The 20,327-nt window shown below is 35.2% G+C and overlaps 1 protein-coding gene across 1 annotated transcript in view; it reads left to right on the plus strand.

Annotated features, from left to right (window-relative positions):
* Positions 1-20,327, plus strand: part of LOC111159262 (protein tyrosine phosphatase, non-receptor type 4) — a 214,884-nt gene that overhangs the window by 147,384 nt on the left and 47,173 nt on the right. The window contains exons 13-15 of the mRNA XM_022521712.1: positions 8,405-8,473; positions 15,572-15,697; positions 18,469-18,627. Of these exons, the coding sequence (XP_022377420.1) occupies positions 8,405-8,473; positions 15,572-15,697; positions 18,469-18,627 (354 nt within the window). The remainder of the gene's footprint in view (positions 1-8,404; positions 8,474-15,571; positions 15,698-18,468; positions 18,628-20,327) is intronic.

Here is a 20,327-nt window from a genome sequence, read left to right on the forward strand (position 1 = left end):
ATCGAGATAAAGCACAGATGATCAAAGACACAGTTCAAATATGTGGCTTTGGTGGCTTAATGCTGAGATGCTGAGTGTGCTTCATTGGAAAGGCCTTGGTGGGGTACTCTCACTGCCGTGTGCACAGCCTCTACAGTGGCTTGCTACAAAACAAATGCTGAATGCTTTTTTCTCCCTTTTTTTTGTAAAAGCAGAGTGGTGTAACACAAACTTTGAAAAAGTGGGGAATAACTATACTTTGCTTTTTATGTATGAGTTTGTTAAACCCTTTGTTATAAGGAGTTCAGGCACCTATTATGCAAAATTCACATTTAGTCATTGAATATTAACCCCAGATTCCTTTTCCTAAAACTATCTTATTTATTCTTGATAGCTTTTATTTTTCCTGAAGGAAACAGTCTTTGAGGGATAATTCTAAATTTGGAGAAGTTCTGATTAATTTTGCCTCTGGAATTCTTAAAAGACCTATGACAGCTAGTTTTTAAGTGCAACCTGGTAGGAATCACATAGCAAAGTCATTCATAATCTTTTATTAAAACAAATGTTATCCATTTCTGTTTCTGCTTCAAAAAAGATTTTCCATCTTCAGTAAATAAAACCTTTTATCATTATGTGTTAGATTAATTCATGTTTTATATTCATGTGGAAATATTGAGAGTGCCCCAGAAATCTCAAACATTTATAAATGCCCAATTTGTAATTTCAGAAAAAATAACAGCATAAAACTTTTAATATACTCTTAAAAATATATGCCCCCTCCCCAAAGCAGCTCCCAAATTCAGTGGAGACACTTAAACAGAATTAGGAAACTTTAATCACAGAATGGCACAGCAGGTTCTTAAGTGGTGTCATATTTAACTCTTCTGTACCTTTCCTAAAAGCAATTTTGAGAAAAGTAAGGTGATGGTACTTATAAATTTAAAAATATATAGACTGATGGGGCATCTGGGTGGCTCAGTCTATTAAACGTCTGACTCTTTTTTTTTTTTTTTTTTTTTTCAGATTTTATTTATTTATTTGACAGACAGAGATCACAAGTAGGGCAGAGAGGCAGGCAGAGAGAGAGGGGGAAGCAGGCTCCCTGCCGAGCAGAGAGCCCGATGCGGGGCTCGATCCCAGGACCCCGAGATCATGACCTGAGCCGAAGGCAGAGGCTTTAACCCACTGAGCCACCCAGGTGCCCCTAAACGTCTGACTCTTAATCCCACTTTAGATCTTGATCTCAGGGTCATGAGTTCAAGCCTCACACTTCACTCCATGCTTGGTTTGGAGCCTACTTGGATGGGTGGATGGATGGATGGGTAGATGGATGGATGGACAGATGGACGGACTGAGAAAACAAGTATTCTATCATTGGTGAAAGTGAAGAAAAAAATTTTTAAAGCCTTGTCTAAATCTCAGGAGGGGCAGAAGAAATCTCCATTGAGAAAATAGTGTAGTAGTCCCTCAATAAACTTAATTATTGATTAAATGACCATCAGGGTTATTATCTAAGGACTACACTTTTCTTTAGCAGAATTCTTCCTTCCCTCTGTCCTTGAAAATATGACGTACCATAAATGTACACACACCATATCTCCTAGGCGACAGAAATGCATAGAATATAGTAAACTGCCTTTGACTGTAATTCAGATTGGTGTCAGATACAATGAGAAAAAAAAGATTTTACCCAATCTATACCACAGCAAACAATCTAATCACAATGACAAGTACAATAGACAGTTAAAGAAACCAGTTTGGAGAAAAATCACTGAAACAGGACATAATTTCAACCACAGATGTTAATAAAAACGAACTAAAGAACAATCTAAGAAAAAAAAAATTAGCAGGGTGAGGAGCAATATCTGCCATTCAAGCTGTTACTGCCCTTGGAATATGGGCCTCATAGTGGCAAATTTTATATTTTTAAACAGCTTTATTAAGGTCTAATTGGTATACAGTAAGCTACCATATTTAACATCTAAAATTTGATGTTTGGAGATTTACATCCCTGAATCCATCACCATAATCAAGATAGCAAGCATATCTTCCCCCATTTTTCCTTTATGTTCCTCTGTAACCTCTTTCTTCTACCCTTCTTTGTCCCCGCAGCCACTGATCTGCTTTCTGTCTCTATAAGTTGGTTTGCATTTTAAAGGATTTTATAGAAATTGAAACGTATATATTATGTACTCTTTTTAGTCCAGCCTCTTTGATTCATTATAATTATTCTGATGAAATTCATCTGTGTTGTTGTCTGTATTGGTAGTTCGTTTCTTTTTATTGTGGAGTATTACTCCACTGTATAGCTATATCACAATATGTTAATCCATTCACTTGCTTATGGATATGAAGTGACTGTTTGTTTCCCCATTTGGGTTGTTTCCAGTTTTGAGCTATTAAAAATAAAGCTGCTGTGGCCATTCATGGAGAAGTATTTATATGGTTTAACTTCCCTTGGTTAAATACCTATGAGTGCAGTGGCTAGATTCAAGAAACTGCCAGTCATTTTTTCAAGGCGGTTTTTACCATTTTATGTACCCACCAGCTGTGAGAGTTCCATTACATTTTCATCAAGCCTGTTGTTACCTCTTCTGTAGAGTACACAATTCTGGTGAAATTTAATTTACCATTGTATTCTTTCATGGATCTTTCTTTTGGCATCATATGTAAGAAATCTTTGCCTAACCCAAGGCTGAAAAGATTTATTCCTCTGTTTTCTTTTAAGACTTCTATAGTTTTAGGGCTCCTGGGTGGCTCAGTGGGTTAAAGCCTCTGCCTTCGGCTCGGGTCTTGGTCCCAGGGTACTGGGATCGAGGCCCGCATCGGGCTCTCTGCTCAGCAGGGAGCCTGCTTCCTCCTCTCTCTCTGACTGTCTCTCTGCCTACTTGTGGTCTCTCTCTCTGTCAAATAAATAAATAAAATCTTTAAAAAAAAAAAAAAGACTTCTATAGTTTTAGTTCTTACACTTAGCTCTCTGATCCATTTGGAAATAATTTTTGTATATGTTTTAAAATATAAACAAAAATATATAAAGTTCATTTTTTTGCATATGGATAGACAGTTGTTCCAGCACCATTTTTTGAAGGATTGCCCTTTCTTTTTCCACTGAATTGCCTTTACCCCTTTGTTGAGCATCAGTTTTCAGTATTTGTGTGAACTTATTTTTGGATTCATTTGTAAATCTTAAAATATAGTAGTATTAGTGCTCCAACTTTGTTCTTTTTAAAAGTTGTTTCAAATGTTTTAGGTCCTTTGCATTTTCATCTGAACTTTAGAACCAGCTGATCAGTTTCTACAAAAAAGACTTCTTGGGGGAGGCGCTTGGGTGGCTCAGTTAGTTAAGTGTCCAACTCTTGATTTCAGGTCAGGTCCTAATCTTCAGGTTGTGGGATGGAGCCCCACATTGGCTTTGCACAGAGCAATGGAGCCTGCTTGAGATTCTCTTTCCCTTTACCCTCTACCCATCACCTCCGCCTCCTCCTGGCTCATGCACACACTCTCTCTCTTTCTTAACAAACAAACAAACAAAAAACCATGTCTTGGATTTTAATTGGGATTGTGCTGAAACTATAGATCAATTTCAAGAGAATTGACATCTTAAAAATACTGAGTTTTCAAACTCATGAAACATGATACATCTTTTATTTATTTAAGTTATCTTTTACTATTCTCAGTTTGTCAGAGTACAGGTCTTCCACAGATTCACAAGCTTCACAGGTCCATGCTAAATTTATCCTTAATTTCTTGAGGTCTTTTTAAATTTTAATTTCATATTGTTCATTATTAAGCAGAAATGCAGTTGATCTTTTCAGTGTTGATCTGATTTCAGTAGTAAGACATTGCTTACCTCACTTATTCTAGGAGCTTTTTTGTAGCTTCCAATAGATTTTCTACATAGAGGATAAAGACAGTTTTAATTCTTCCTCTCCATTCTGATCCTTTTTGTTTCTTTTTCTTTCCTTATTCCCCCAGCTAGAACCTCCAATACAGTGCTGAATAGAAGTGGTGAGAATAAATATCCTTGTCTTTTCCTTATCTTGGGGGGTGGGGGGGAAAGATACTCAATCTTTTGCTACTAAGTATGGTATTAGTTGTAGGCCCTTCATAGATGCTGTATATAGTGCATGTTGAGGAAGTTCCCTCTATATCTCATTTGCTGGAAGTTTTTGTTAGAATTGGATATTGGTTTTTGTCAAATGCTTTTTCTGCAACTATTACAAAGATGATATGGTTTTTCTTTTTAATTTGTTTGTATGATAAATTACATTGAGTTTCAAGTGCTAACCCTACCCCACATTCCTAGGATAAACCCCATTTGGTCATGATCTGTTATCCTTTTTCTATCCTGTTCTATTCAGTTTGCCAAATTTTTGTTTAGAATTTTTACATCTATGTTCATGAAAGATACTGCTCTGTAGTTTTCTTTTCTGGTAATATCAGTGTCAGGTTTTGGTGTCAAGGTAATTTCAGCCTCAATGAATGAGTTGGGAAGTGATCCCTCATTTTCAATTTTCTAGGAAAGTTTCTGTAGTAATGGTATTATTTCCTTTTAAAATGTTTGGCAGGGGGCACCTGGGTGTCTCATTTGGTTAAGCATCTGCCTTCAGCTCAGGTCATGATCTCAGGCTCCTGGGTTCGAGCCCCATGTTGGACTCCCTGCTTACTAGGTAGTCTGCTTCTCCCTCTTCTGCCCCTCCCCATGCTCGTGCTCCCTCTCATGCTCATTCTCTCTTTCTGTCTCAAGTAAATAAAATCTTAAAAAAAATACATGTTTGGCATAATTTACCAATTAATCCATCTAGGGCAGAAGTTTTGTTTATAGGAAGCTTTTGAGCAACACATTTAAATTCTTTCATAGATATAAAGCAGTTCAGGTTTTCTTCTTCTCAGTGAGCTTTGTAGTTCATGTTTTTCAAGGAATTTATCTCTTTCCTCTAAGTTAACGAGTTTTTTGGCATAAAGTTTATGGTATTCTTTTTGATTATAATGTGAGCCACTCTTTGTCTGCCACGTCCTAAAGAAAAAAAGCGACTGAAAAATACTAAACTGCCATTCAAGTCTAAAGCCAATAAACATTATCAAATATACAAAACCTCAGAGAATATAACATCTCTGAGCCCATCTGGGGGATTTTTTTTTTTTTTTTTTTTTTTTTTTTAATGTTTAGGTCATCTCTGTACCCAATGTGGGGCTCTAACTCACAATCCTGAGATGAAGAGTCACATGCTTTACTGACTGAACCAGCCAGGTATCCAGAAAAAAACCTCCTTAAGAAAATTAAGTCATCCAAGAGATAAGTCAACATAACTCAAAAAGAATCTTGGGGGCACCTGGGTGGCTCAGTGGGTTAAGCTTCTGCCTTTGGCTCAGGTCATGATCTCCGGGTCCTGGGATCAAGCCCCCCATCGGCCTCTCTGCCTAGCAGGGAGCCTGCTTCCCCCTTTTTCTCTCTGCCTGCTCTCTCTGCCTACTTGTGATCTCTCGCTCGCTCTCTCTCTCTCTCTCTCTGTCAAATAAATAAATAAAATCTTAAAAAAAAAAAAAGAATCTTGGAAAAGAACTAAGAATGAAGGTTAGGTCATTTAAACGTAGAACTAATCCTTGACAACTATCAGAATTATGACTATAGAAAATTAAAATGCTATAAACTTTGATAAAGTAAAAATAACAATATAATAAAATGAGGAAGCAAAGGACTAGTGGAAGTATGAGAATCCATATTAACAAAAATTAAATATTTATAACACCAACTCCTTAAGGTTTTCCCAATCTTTCTTTCTTTATGTGTGAATGGCAGTCTTCTTTTAGTTCAAGGGAAATCAGTTTAATACTGTTTTCATTAAAAGTGGGATATGTAGCATAATCATTGTGTTAATAGAATTATGTCCCTATTTTTAGCATTTTTTATGTATATAGAGAGTGTTTTTAGTGTTTATAGAGAGTGTTTTTACCTGCTGATAATGGAGATTATTTCTTAGGGATAAGACTCTGGCTAAATTTGGTGGGTTTATTGTTTTTTTTAATTTAATTTTCTTTTTTTAATTTGGGATTTAAAAAAATATTTTCGTTTTGCTCCTCTGTATTGCTGAAATTACTTATAATGAACCTGTGTTCTTCTACCAGTTGTCATTTTCTCATTGTCCTAAAAATAAGTATCTTACTATCAGAATTTGGTGTTTTTAGATTATGGTGCAGTTTTACGTTTTGTTCTAATAATAGTAATATTAAACCCCTAAAGAACAGTATTATGGATAATATGAAATATAAACCTTTAATGCTCCCCCATATTTCAATTCTGCCTTTATGTTTTTGTTACAAAAGTCAACTTGTTAATGCCTTTTGAGCCTTTTGAGTAATAGTGTCCCATTTGAATCCTCTTCACTGGTAAGTTATCAGTCAGACACATAGGAAGTCCTTTTTATTTTTCAAATAAAAGCAATTTGAGGGACTCAGTTACACAGGTATTAGAGAGGCTAGCAAAACAAAAGGGAGAAGAAGGAGAGTTTTAGAGAAGTAAACAGGAAAAATGGATCATGCTTAAGGCTCAGAAACTTGTGTTACATCTAGGCCGGAATCCATAAGCCTAGAACTGCTACTTTATCGTTAGAGCCATTGCCACAGTCGGTTCTGGATCTGCCCGAGAGGTGCTGCTTTGATCAGGGATGGTACATACCATCTATGTGCTGTCTCTCCCAGCATCCTGTTCCCACTCTTGTTACAGCAGCCACCAGTGTCTTCCAGTCTTCTGCTTTTGACTCCCTCTACTTTCTGATCGCCTATCAGAGAAAATGTAAAACCTAATAGAAAACCAACTCACAAAGGAACCTAGAAAATAGTTTGTTAACTAGCAAGCCTACAAAACTTAGCCAAGCACAGGAGGAAGATTGAGGCCTATGACAACTCAGTTAACATTAAATTAAATTAGTGTATATAAGTAAACCATGTATGTTTATCGTTGTAAAAGTTAAATTTTATGTTTGTAGTCCTTACATACTTTTAAAACATCCAAAACACCTTTTAGTCGTCAAAATGATTGATAATATTGTAATTCAGGTAGGAATGGCAGCATGACAAATGTTTATCTGGACACAGTCTTATCCCTAATGGGTATGCATTAAATAAATATTTTTTCCTTCATAATAAGCAATGGTTAAAAATACTAGAACTTTTTTAAGACTTAAAATGTTGATATATTATTTAGACTGAGAGATGGAATTTCAGATATCAGAGAATTTATTAATTGCTCCACCAACCTACTGAAATACAAACCTTTATTACCTCTCTTCCAAAACATCCAGTGGATTAAAGTTGTTGTTCTAAAGTGGAAATACAAAACAATAGTGAACCTCAGTTTGTTACCTTGCTCACAATTGCAGGTATACTTTATCCTTTTTTAATTTAATTTTTTTCAGTGTTCCAAAATTCATTGTTTATGCATCACACTTAGTGCTCCATGCAATATGTGCCTTCCTTAATACCCAATACTTTATCCTACTTACAGGAAATATATTTTCTTAAGAAACTTCAGTGTACCTAAGTTTAAAAATCATGGTTAGGTTTCTGACTTTTCCATTAAAACTTGAACAGATAGACCATTCTGTTTACATGTATCTATACTTATCCACAGAAGATGTTATTAAAATTGCTTACTTTGCTTTAGAAACCTATATTTGGGGAGGGGGAGAAAGAAACATATATTTGGCTTTTTTTATATGAATTAGGTATTTACATATTTCAATAGTTATATTTGATATATTAGACATTTATCTATTCACACTTAAATAATGTGATGTGTCAAGTAGCAAATGCTCTGAAAACCAAGTTTTTAGTAACAGATTTGGTCTGAACACATTGGTTTACCACAGAGGAGGCTCAGTTTCCACTCATAAACTATGTGCTTGCTACACGGATTGGCTTCAGTTTGCAACCATATTTCTGTCCTTAGTTCCTTCCTGTATACAAGAGTCTGGAGTTGGCAATGTCTGGACAAGGAAGGATTTGAGGATATAACCAGTCTTCGTATCTGTTATCATTATCAGTAGATAAGAAAGAAAAGTCGAAGAAAAGACTAAGAATCTTCAGGATTCCTCATGTTTCAGGTCCTTCATCAAGGAGTAGTAGAGACACTAGCTAAACCACAGACCCAACATATAGTGTGAGGGTGATAGTCATTCTCAACTAACAGAGTATCTGAAAATGGAGTGTCTATGGAATACATTGTTGTTCACTAATGCTGGAGCCATAAATAAGCTTCATCCATTCAGGTAGAACTGGAATTTAGTCCAGTCTTTTCTTCTTATCCTCTGCCACCTTTTCTCTGCTAGAAATTTGTCTCTTATGAACTTGTAATATAATCGTGTGTGTTGTTTTATCTTAGTGTTCTCTTTAAAATATTATTATTGTGCATGTTTATGTATTTCAGTGGGAGAACTGAAGTCCAGTCAGTTCAGTATGGCAAAGAAAAAGCAAATAAAGACAGGGTATTTGCAAGGTAAGCCAACTCTTCTATTTATGTCTAAATTGCTTGTAAAAAATAAAAATTACTAAAAACGCTTTTTCCAAATGTGATTACAGAATTATCACATGATCCTTTATTTAATTAAGTAATAAGTTATGTTGAGGGAGTAATGATTTGTCTAGTTCATTCATTCCTTTTTTTTTGTTTTTTTAACATGAGTGAAATTAACCCTGTGCCAAACATTATAGTTCTGACCAGCCTAAATCAAGTATTTTATTATTACTGTAACATTTTGTTAGAAAGTCCATTTCGTGCACATTTTTAAACATTTTTGCAAAACATAATGATTAATTTCATATATTATTCAGTCCGTTTCCATTTCTTTAAAACACATTGTTAAGAAATAAGTTTATTTTTTTGGGTGCCATTTAGTTATCTTTGTATTTTTAGGAGCTGTTTATAACCAGTTTGTTTTTTAATGAGTGAAATGACATAGTCAGGTTTGTGTTTTAGAAAACAGGTTTAAGAGCAGTTGATAGAGAATGGGTTAGAAGTAAGGACTCAGCACTATAAGACCAATTAAAGGTTATTGCAGTAATCCAAGTGAAAAATCCAAGTGAACTAAAACAGTAGTGATGAAATGGAGACTAGGGAACAAATTTGGGGAACATTTTGTAGGTAGAACTAGAAGAAGTTGTTAATCAGTTAGATGGAGGTGTGTTGGAGACAGGAGTATCTGGAAAGGCCATCAAATTTGAGTGCCATAAGATGGACAAGGGGCTACAGAAAGAGAACAAATTTGTATTGGAAAAAGGAGTTAAACTGGCACAGGTCTAGTTTGAGATGTGCGAGCTACATTCTAATAGGATTATCCAATAAATGAAAGGAGGAAGAATGACCAGATTGATGGCAGCAAATAATTATCAAAGACCTACTCTACTGAGCATTGTGTCGGGCCCTGGGAATATAGTGAAGAACAAAATACACAGCTTAGTCCTATGGAACTTAAATTCTAATTGGTGCAGCAGATACCTAATGTAAGTAAAGGACTGAGCCAGTACAAGACATGGAGCTGGAGCCCACTTGTCATGTTGGAGGAAGGCCAGCCAGTAGTGGACCAGAAAGAGCAAGGGAGGCCTAGAGAAGGTGATTAGAGAGGAAGATAGGCAGCAGCCAGAACTTGTATGACCCCATGTAAGATATGGTAAGGACTTTGGATTTAAGGGCTGAGATCCCCCACTGGAAAGGATATGAACTGACTTGCATTTTTAACAATCTGGCAGAATTGTTGTGTTTTACAGTGACAAACTGAAATATTTACAAATACCATGATTTCTAGGATTTGCTTCAGAGTCATTGAAGTGAGAGGGTTTGAGTAAATGGTAGGGAGAAAACAAGATTGACCGCGATGGTGATTATTGAGCCTGGGTCCTGAGTGCAGTGTTTATTGAACTATTTTCTATACTTCTGTTAAAGTTTGAAATGTTCCATAATAAACATATGGGAGTGTGGAGTGACATTTGGAATCACTCTAGCTGCTGTGATGGAGTCAGCTGTATGGGGATGTGAGTGGACAGAAGATAGCCAGTGAACTGAATAGTGGCTAACATGTATTTTGTATTTATCTGTGCCAGGCAGTTTTTGTGTATGATTTCACAGTCCCCATAATTCAGTGTGGTAAATTCCATTACAGGTGAGAAAACTGAGCACTGCACATTTGAATAATTTAACGAGATAGTAAGGGATGTAGCAGGATTCTCCCACAGGCCTCCCAGTTCTTACCCACACTTTTAACCTTTACGGAATATTTCTTGTTGTTCTGCATGAGATAGGTGAATGCTTGGCTGCTTTCCTGTCTCAGAACTGTTAGAGATGACCTCCATTATCATCTGTCTCTCCCACTAGCTTGTAGGCTCCATGAGGGCAGGAGTTTTGTCTGTTTTATTCACTGAACTAGCTCCAGCTCTTGTAGTAATGTGTGTAGTATGGTAGATGTGTTTTAAATGAAGCAGTGTTTTTTCAGTGGAAATGGCTTAGAGGATAAGTCCTTAAATTAAAAAAATTCATCTGCTTGGTGTCTACTGCCATTGGAGGCATAAGAATTTTAATTATTTTTAATTATAGAATTTTGCTTTTTTTTTTAAACTTCTTTTTTTAAGATTTATTTCTTTGACAGAGAGAGAAATCACAAGTAGGCAGAGAGGCAGGTGGGGGTGGGGGAGCAGGCTCCCCACCGAGCAGAGAGTCCAGTGCGGGGGCCGATCCCAGGACCCTGAGATCATGACCTGAGCCGAAGGCAGAGGCTTAACCCACTGAGCCACCCAGGCGCCCCGAATTTTGCTTTTGATTTTACTTTAATTTTGCTCTTAGTCTTCATCAAAAAGACCTTCCTATTTTGTGTTTGAGTAAAAGGAATTTTTGTTTTTTTCTTTTCTCTCTCCAAAAGTACAAATTGCTTTATTGTTTGTTCTACTTATATAAGTGATACTTCATTATTTTTTTTAAATTCCAACATACCAATACTTATGTGGCAGGGAAGATAACCATAATCACAAAAAATGTTCTCTCAGGTAGAGACTAGTAAATTGCACTCAGGCTATTCTGACCCCTGTGATTTCCCCAAACGTGGGAAACTCAACTGGGTTCAAGGTTTCCCCTCTTTAAAAAAAAAAAACAAAATAAAGAAAAGGAAAAAACTCCAACATGCCAAAAAATATGGAGAAAAATCATGACCCAACATGATTATTTTTAAAAATTGTGGGGGGGGGTTGGTGCCTGGGTGGCTCAGTTGGCTAAGTGTCTGGCTCTTGATTTCATCTCAGGTAATGATTTCAGGGACCTGAGATGGAGCCCCACTTTGGACTCTGTGCTAGATGTGGAGCCTGCTTAAAATTCTTTCTCGCCCTCGCCCCTCCCCCCAATTGGTACTTACTGTTCAAGATTTTGCCATGTATATCCTCACGGAAATATATGCGTGTATATATATATTTATTTCATTTAAAAATTATTTCACACTTTTTATTGCTTATTTTTATCACTTAATGTGTCATAGGCACTCTCTTTTATGTTGAAAAAATCTAGTCATTTATGAGGGTAAATCTTTAAACAGGTAAATCCTTTTATCCTAAACTGTAGATTTAACTTAATGATTCTTCCTTTTAACCTGTCACTTTCCTGCCTCTGGAGTTGCAGTCATTGCTAAACCTATCTGACTCCTTGCCAGCACTGGAATGCTTGTGAAGATAAATAATAGTGCAATTTTAATTTCCTTGGAGTAAGGACGTTTGAAACAAAAGATTATTCAACCATGATTTTTATGTGTTTGAATAATGAAATTTACCTGCATTATGTTTCTTCATTCCTGGCTTATCTTCATCCTCATTTATCTATGAATAATCTACCCAAGAGGAAGACTGTCAGTGAAAATGCGATGAAGGATTTAGCTGGTCAGGGCTATGTAGCATTTTGCTGTGATAAATTTACTTGAATTTGAATGATGTAAATTGTCTCAACATTTGTTTAAAAATCTGAATTTGATGTATTGTTATGCCTTGTTTTTTAGATTTATGAAATAAATCACTTCTAAATCTAAAATAATCTAAAATAAATCACTTCTCTATTAAATATAAATCGTAGCGTCCTATTAATGGTTATTTGGTTAAATTGGTTATTAGGGAAGGGAGCAAAGAAGAAAGTAAAAACAGAGATGTGTACCCTAATAGACATGGCTACTGAAATTTTCAGAACCTTCCCTCTTACAGTCTTAGATACCCTTATTTCCAGTTAGAAAGTCCTAAGCACCCATAGGAAGTTAAAATGTACAGAAAATGTTTTTGAAATTCTTTTCCTTGAAATTTCTCAAGAATGAAGTAATTACTTCCTCAACTTTTTTGTTTTAATATAAAAGATATTCAGGTTCTTAATACTACACTTTATTTGCATCATTTCTTTCAGACTTGTTAAAATCAAAGTCAATACATTTCTGATTATTTTTTGTTAAAAATGCACCTAATAACAGATTTTTTTCTCCTTTTTCTAACAAGCTTACATTTTTTTCTTAATATTTATAAAAATAGTAAAACATGATTTGGTAATTTGTTCCACTATAGAATGACATCCTAATATTAACACCAAATTATAGATGTATTTATTAATGTTAATATCACATGCGACTTACTTTATATAAGTTTTAGTGTTTTGATATTTTGATCATATGTGACCTTGAGAAATATGCACAATTATACCTGCATCTTAATTCTTCATTTTGTATATGCATTATTAAAATGAGAAACTGTTCAATAGGTTATTTTATTTTATTTTATTTTTTAAGATTTTGTTTATTTATTTGTCAAAGAGAGAGAGAGAGTGAGCACAGGCAGACAGAGTGGCAGAGGGAGAAGCAGGCTCCCTGCTGAGCAAGGAGCCCGATGTGGGACTTGATCCCAGGATGCTGGGATCATGACCTGAGCCGAAGGCGGCCGCTTAACCAACTGAGCCACCCAGGCATCCCACAGTAGGTTATTTTATAAAACAAGTATGCATTACTTGATGAATAGTAGGCTAAAATTCCAATATGAGAAGCCTCAAGTAACTGTCCCAGTTCTTTTTTAATATGGAATTTCGTGAATCTGCCTTTGAATAAGAAGTCATCAGCAGGGGGCCTCCTGGGTGGCTCAGTGGGTTAAGCCTCTGCCTTCGGCCCAGGTCATGATCTCAGGGTTCTGGGATCGAGCCCCGCTTCAGGCTCTGCTCAATGGGGACCCTGCTTCCTCCTCTCTCTCTGCCTGCCTCTCTGCCTACTTGTGATCTCTCTATCAAGTAAATAAATAAAATCTTTTTTTAAAAAAAGTCATCAGGGATAAAGTTGTATTTAATGGTACTGTTTTAATAATCTTGCAGTTTCCAAAAGACTTAAGCTTCTCAGGGGCACCTCGGTGGCTCAGTGGGTTAAAGCTTCTCTGGGGTTGTTTTTATAATATATCACAATCTTATTGTGATGACCTGATGCATATCTACCAAAATACTCTCATGGTTTTAGCAGTCGTTAAGTTATTCTGTTAAATTATTGGACAATTCTAGAGTTCTTGTCCTTCTTAGAATTTTAATTGGTGGTGTGTAGATAGAAAGATTTCTCCTTAAAGTTTCCATGTAAGGTTGTTTTCTCAGCAATAATAAATAAGTTACTTTATTTTTTCCCCAGTATATCTACTCTTTGAATTGCTTTCACACTTCTTCAGTTGTCATATAAAATCTAAGAAGAAAGCAAAAGAATGTTCACATGCAACAGAAAAATAAAGTGCCATGGTCAGAAAATATATTTACCACAGTGCAAACACACTGATGAAGTGTGGTATTTTTTTCTCTGAAATTTCCACATTCAACAGGAAACATAGACAGCAAGCTTGAGTGGGTGGGTCTCTGAGGTTAAAGCTGTTAATGAAAGACTTGAAATTTAGTTTTAGATGCAGAACATTTCTAACCATGTTTAGTTTATTAACAACAGTAAAGTGTTCTGATGCTCTATACTGGGTGAGTATAACTAGACTTTTTCCCTCTCTTCAAAAATGAAAGTAGTTAATCTACCTATGATTATGAACTCCAACAGTTTACATTTAGTAGTCTAATATATGAGAATGAATAGCTTATTATCTTCAATAATTGGCTAATAGAAGAGCAGTAAATGCTAAGGTTTCTTTTAGTAATCTTCAGTTTAAAAATTAAATGCATGAAATACTACACTTTTTTTTCCATTTTATGACTAAAGGAATATGAGGTTGCACAGCAATATTAGGATGTTGGGCTAAATGGTGTCCTGATTGTCTTTAAGTAGGAACTCATGAAAAATGAAATCTGAGCCAGTGCCTTTTTTTTTCTTTGAATCAATAGCATTACAGCTCTTTTAGGAAACGTTATATGTTCTTAAATAAAGGAGATGTCATTCGGCCAAACTGTAAAAGGTTTTGGCAATGAATACCCAAAATGATGGGGCACTTGTGTGGTTTGGATTTATAAGTAATTTAAGATACTTGTGGTTTAATAAAATTAATAGACTGAAACATTGCACTGAAAATTTAGATACTCATAAATAATAAAATGTAGGAGGTAGGAAAGGATCTAGGGTCATACGCTATACTGGTAAATTTAGATATTTAGGCATAAATACATGCTTTGTCTCGTGGAAGGTCAAAAACTAGTATGCTCTACTTAGTATTTTAATGTTTCCAACTATGTCTACAAATTTTAGTGAGTATTCTTGGTAAGTGTTACTGTGCTTTTTTAGTCCAGTCTATTTCTATGTGCTTCAGTGAATTTATTAATGAAATATAAAACTATCAGCTTACAAGATGATTTATTTCGTGTTTTTATGTAAGCCACACAATTCCTTATATCAACCTTCATATTAACTCTGCATGTCAAAAAGTAGATGTCATACATTTTCCATGAATTTTGGCCACTATCGGAATTTGAATATTTTTTTATACTCTGCAGAGGTCCATATCTTTTCTGAAAAGATTACTTAGTTCTCATCTTTATCACTGTGGTAGCTGACAATATATAAATAGGTAATAAAACATAGTCTTCTACTCCCTACCACAAAACAGAATGTTAACCTTCTAAATGTTTTTTTAAAAAAGAAAACAATCTACTAGCTTACGACTATATATAATATGTAAAAAATTGTAATATACATGATTATATAATTTTCACCCTGTCCTCTGTTTTTAAGGTAGAGGATCAGGGTGTAGATTTAAGGATATATAGGAGATAATATGCTAGCAGTTGTTTAATACATCACAAGATGACCTAAAGTTTCTGAAACTCTGGAGTAGGCAATATTTATAGTATTGCTATCTGAGATAACTTGGTAGCCAACTACTCCTTTGCTTTTTTCCTTTCTTCTTTTCTCTGTTCTCTCTTATACTCTTGGCATGTCTTTCCTTCCTTATTCATACAAAGCAGATTTAATTTCTTAGGAAATTATGGTGTAAACAGCCACTAAATGCATTAAATTTCCTTTAAGTAAACTATATTTACTCATCTAGAATATGATCTTCAAGACAAATTCTAAGATTTGGTTTATAGTTGGGGGTATAAATATAAAAATTTTTACATATCAAATTATTTCTGCAGATCCCCAAGTAAGCCCTTGGCACGGAAATTAATGGATTGGGAAGTAGTAAGCAGAAATTCAATATCTGATGACAGGTTAGAAACACAGAGCCTTCCATCACGATCTCCACCTGGAACTCCTAATCAGTAAGTACAGACTTAACTGTAGACTTGCCTGAAGATCAAAATATGTAAATCTTTACATTCAAATATCTTAGTCAAATATGATTTTTGTTGCTTTAGAGCATTATTTCCTCATAGCCTGCAGCTTACTGCATAAGTGGCATGGAAAAGTCTCATCCAATGAGGGAGTAGAACATTTGAACATGGATGTTCACTTTCCTGTAGAGTATGGGTCTCTACCCAATAAATCAAGATCTATTAGTAGAATTAAAATCTGGAAGTGTGTTTGTTACTGATGAAATCCTTTTTCATGTGGCTCTCCAGAATTCCTAGGGAAGTATATATTGTTTGAAAATGTGAAATGAATGTGGTCATCTTACCTAACCTCCTATCCCAACTGTTCCACCACTTTTGGTCTGGAAAATGGGTTTCCAACATAAGTTCCCACAAGCTTAGCCATATCTGCGCTAAGAAACTCGTATTATTCACCAGTTACTGTTTGTATACTTCATTCTAGTATTTCTAACAAAAACTGTATGTGTTGGTATAGATAATAAGATAATCAACTTGTACTGGCTAAGATGTTAATTTTATAATGAATTAATAAATGTATTATGTGTAATATATGTATGTAATTACATAATGATAAATATTATGTCAGTGTATTTGTAGAATTTGTTCACCCAAAAGGTTGGAATGCAAAATATTTGAGTTTTGGTATGGAATATAATATTTGAAGTTGTCTAACTTTGGAAATATTTTAAACACATTAATATCCAATAAATGTGTACTATATTCTACTTTTTAAAAAAGATTTTATTTATTTATTTTAGAGAACACAAGCAAGGGGAGAAGCAGAAGGAGAGGGATAAGTAGACTCAGTGTTAAGCACAGAGCCTGATGTGAGGCTTGATCCCATGACTGACCCTGAGATCACAGCCTAAGCTGAGATCAGGAGTTGGACACCCAGCCAGCTGACCCACCCACCCCATACTAAATTCTAAAATTTGTGTCACCAGTGGGTGTTTTTCAGCCCAAGAATAAACTTTTACCATAACAAAAGTAAAGTTTGGTTAGAGAACGTTACCTCATACCTTTGTGTTTTCCTAGCAGCTAAGCTGCTAAAAAAGGTAGACTCACAAGTTCTTCTCTTACCAGTTGCAGATTGCTAAATCTCCTTTCTTTATAAAATACTGCATATATTCAGAGGCTAATCAACTATTTGAAGAAAATCCAGAACCATCTTTTTTGGTCCATTTTCCAGCCAACCATTTCTCCATTTGTTACTAGTTACCACTAAATAATTAGAGCAAATTACAGAACACAGAGGAAAGATGAGTGAGTTAATTAATTAGCAGTAGCTCTGATTAAACTTCCTAGATAATGAAACAATTTTAGATATGATCTGAAAAGGTTTTTTTTTCAATTCTGAAGAGACACTTTAGTGTGATGGTTAAGCACATGGACCCTGGAATCACTGAAAGTTTGAACTTTGAGTAAGTTAATTAATCTCTTTGTCCCATTTTCCTCATCTACAAATTATAATAACTGTCTTTCTTGTAGTATTTTTACAAGGATTAAATGAAGTGATATGTGTAAAATGCTTAGAACATTGCCTAGCACATAATAAGCATTCAAATGTCATAATTAAGAATAGTAATGAAAATTAAAATTCATGTGACTGTCACTTATGAGGATAGAAATATGTTACTTATTTTTGGGATCTTAAAAAGTCCCATAAATAAAAAACTTCTGTAAGGATTTAAAAAAGAACACAGACCAGAGATATATCTGCAGAGATATATCTGATTTATTTATTCTCTCCCTTTATTTTATAAAGGCATACCTTGGAGATACTGCAGGTTTGGTTCCAGACCACTGCAATGAAGCAAGTCACTGAATCTTTTTGTTTCTTAGAACATACAAAAGTTATATTTACACTCAACTGTATTCCATTAAATGTGCAATGGCAATGTGAAAAATCAGTGTGTATACTTTAATTAAAAACAATTTATTACTAAAAAACGTTAACCATCATCTAAGCTTTCAGTGAGTCATAATCACTGATCACAGATTACTTCAACAAAAACAATGAAGTCTGAAATAATGGAAGAATGACCAAAATGTGACAGAGACACGAAGTGAACAAATGCTGTTGAAGAAATGACACCCAATAGACTTGCTCCATGCAGTTACTGCAAACCTTCAATACATTTTTTTTTTTTTTTTTTTTTTTTTAAAAGAAGAAGAGGGGCACCTGGGTGGTTCAGTCAGTTGGGTGTCTGATTCTTGATTTTGGCCCAGGTCATGATCCTGGAGTTGTAAGATCAAGCCCTGCATCAGGCTCCGCACTCTGCAGGGGGTCTGCTTAAGATTCTTTCCCTCTGCCCCTCCGCTGTCAGTGCGCTCTCTTTCTCATTCTCTCTCTCTCTCTAAAAGAAATGAATGTTTAAGAAGAAGAAGAGGCAGTAAAACAGTGCAATGAAATGAGGTGTAAATGCTGATTAAGACACTAAGTTGTAGTGACTAAAGCCTTTAGACATTAAGGTTGGTAGCCATAATAGATGGAACAGGTAAAACCCTTGTGGTCGATCACTGACTTTATTTGAGATCCTAGACTTCCTATGTGGTATTATTTCTGTTTACATCATACTATCTTTGTCAGAGATTTTGCTTAGTCAGTGTGGTTAGTGTTAAAACATATACCCACTTTCTAATGTAATCATATAAGTAAGAAACTAGAAAAAGTTGAATTAAAGCACATTTTCACTCAATTTTTCTTTCTCTTTATATAGTCGAAATTCTGCATTCACACAAGAGGGAACCCGGTTACGACCATCTTCAGTTGGTCATTTGGTAGACCATGTGGTTCACACTTCCCCAAGTGAAGTATTTGTGAATCACAGATCTCCATCTTCAACCCAAGCTAATAGCATTGTTCTGGAATCATCACCGTAAGACGTTTTTCATTTAGCTTCCTTCTTATAAATAATAATGCCCCAGATTGTTTCATTTGAAATAATCTGGGAAGTTAGGGAATACCTAACATACAAACATTTATTTATGCAGTGTTTTAAAATTTTTGTGTATTTGCAGATGTGCTTATTTGTTCTTGAGAGTTCTTTGTATTCCCCTCATCCCCCCCGCCCAAAAACCCTCTTACTATTTTGTTGACTTAGTATGTTCTTAAACCTTTATTTTCTGCAGATAATGTAGCACTATGGTCAGGCAGTGAAATATTAAAGGTAGAGTTTTCTTAATATTTTTCATTCACCATAAGAATGAATAGACAATGTGGGAAAAATTAAGTAGCAAAGGAGAACTAAGTAAGATGACTAAGTAAGAGAACTAAGTAAGATGACAATCATACTGAAATAATTTGTAGAGAATATGCACGCATCTTTTTTAGAATTCATTCCTATTTCATATTACATACTGGTATATAAATTCAACTTCATAATTCAGTATTTATACCCCATCAGTATAATGTACAACATGCTTACCTTCACAATAACATGCAGTATCTTGATTTGATTTATTTGTTTATATAATGCAGTTAGTCCATATGTAAGTAAAAACAGTGTGAGAATTAGGGGGAAAAAGTAAAATTCCTTATAAGGCACATAGAGAAGTAAAAAGATTAATTTTTGAGAAGAGGGAAGGGGTGTAGGATGTAGTGACTGTGATCAGGGCTGAAGAAAGAAGGGGTTTGAGAGTGATGGTGGAAGAGTAGATGGACTGATTAGCAAAGCAGGTAGGTATAGGAGCTTCAGAACACATGACGAGATATAGAGGAGGTGTGGTTGTCCTCACTATAGGGCCAGCCAAGGAAGACTGGCTAAGCTATTAAGACAAGCGGAGTTTTAATCTTAGTAACATACCTTGGTAAAACATTTTGATTGTGTGTGTGTATAGTAAAAAGAATGAAGGAATAGGACAGATACACATTACACAGTGACACATGTGGGAAATGAGTTGACAGGAGGCAAGGCTGGTAGAAATTTAATTTCTCTTTTAAAGATGTATTTATTTGTCAGAGCACTTGTGCACTCGCAATCAGGGTGGCAGACAGAGGGAGGAGCAGGCTCCCCACTGAGCAAGGAGCTGCAAGTGGGACTCTGTCCCAGAACCCTGGGATCATGATCTGAGCCAGAGGCAGACATTTAACCGACTGAGCCACCCAGGCATCCCTAATTTTTGATTACCTTAAAAATTATCATTGTATATTTTGATTTTTAATAAATCATGAATTTTCTAATTCTGAAACTTTAAAAAGTATAGTAACTAAGCACATGATTGAGATGTTAATTGATTAAATTTAAAAATTATATACTTTCTGCACATAGAAATAAAGCATATAGAGGAATCTCAAAAGCCATCTTACTGCAGAATAAAACAGTATAACCCCCAGGACCTAACAGAATTATCTCAGTCCATTTTTTGAAGAGCCCTTTTCATACAGACACACATACACGTATACATACACATACGATTGAGTATCTCCATGTGTACATTTTATAGGTTCATCAATCATAAAAACCTTTGTTCTGGCTTCCTGACTTTAAATGGAGGTACAAGTTCAGAACAGATTGGCATTATCTTGCTTCCCCATCCTGATCCACAAGAATTTCAAATGCTTGGACCTTTCTCATCA

This window comes from Enhydra lutris, unplaced genomic scaffold, assembly GCF_002288905.1.
Source record: "Enhydra lutris kenyoni isolate GAN:26980312 unplaced genomic scaffold, ASM228890v2 scaffoldscaffold1, whole genome shotgun sequence".
Lineage (NCBI taxonomy): Eukaryota > Metazoa > Chordata > Mammalia > Carnivora > Mustelidae > Enhydra > Enhydra lutris.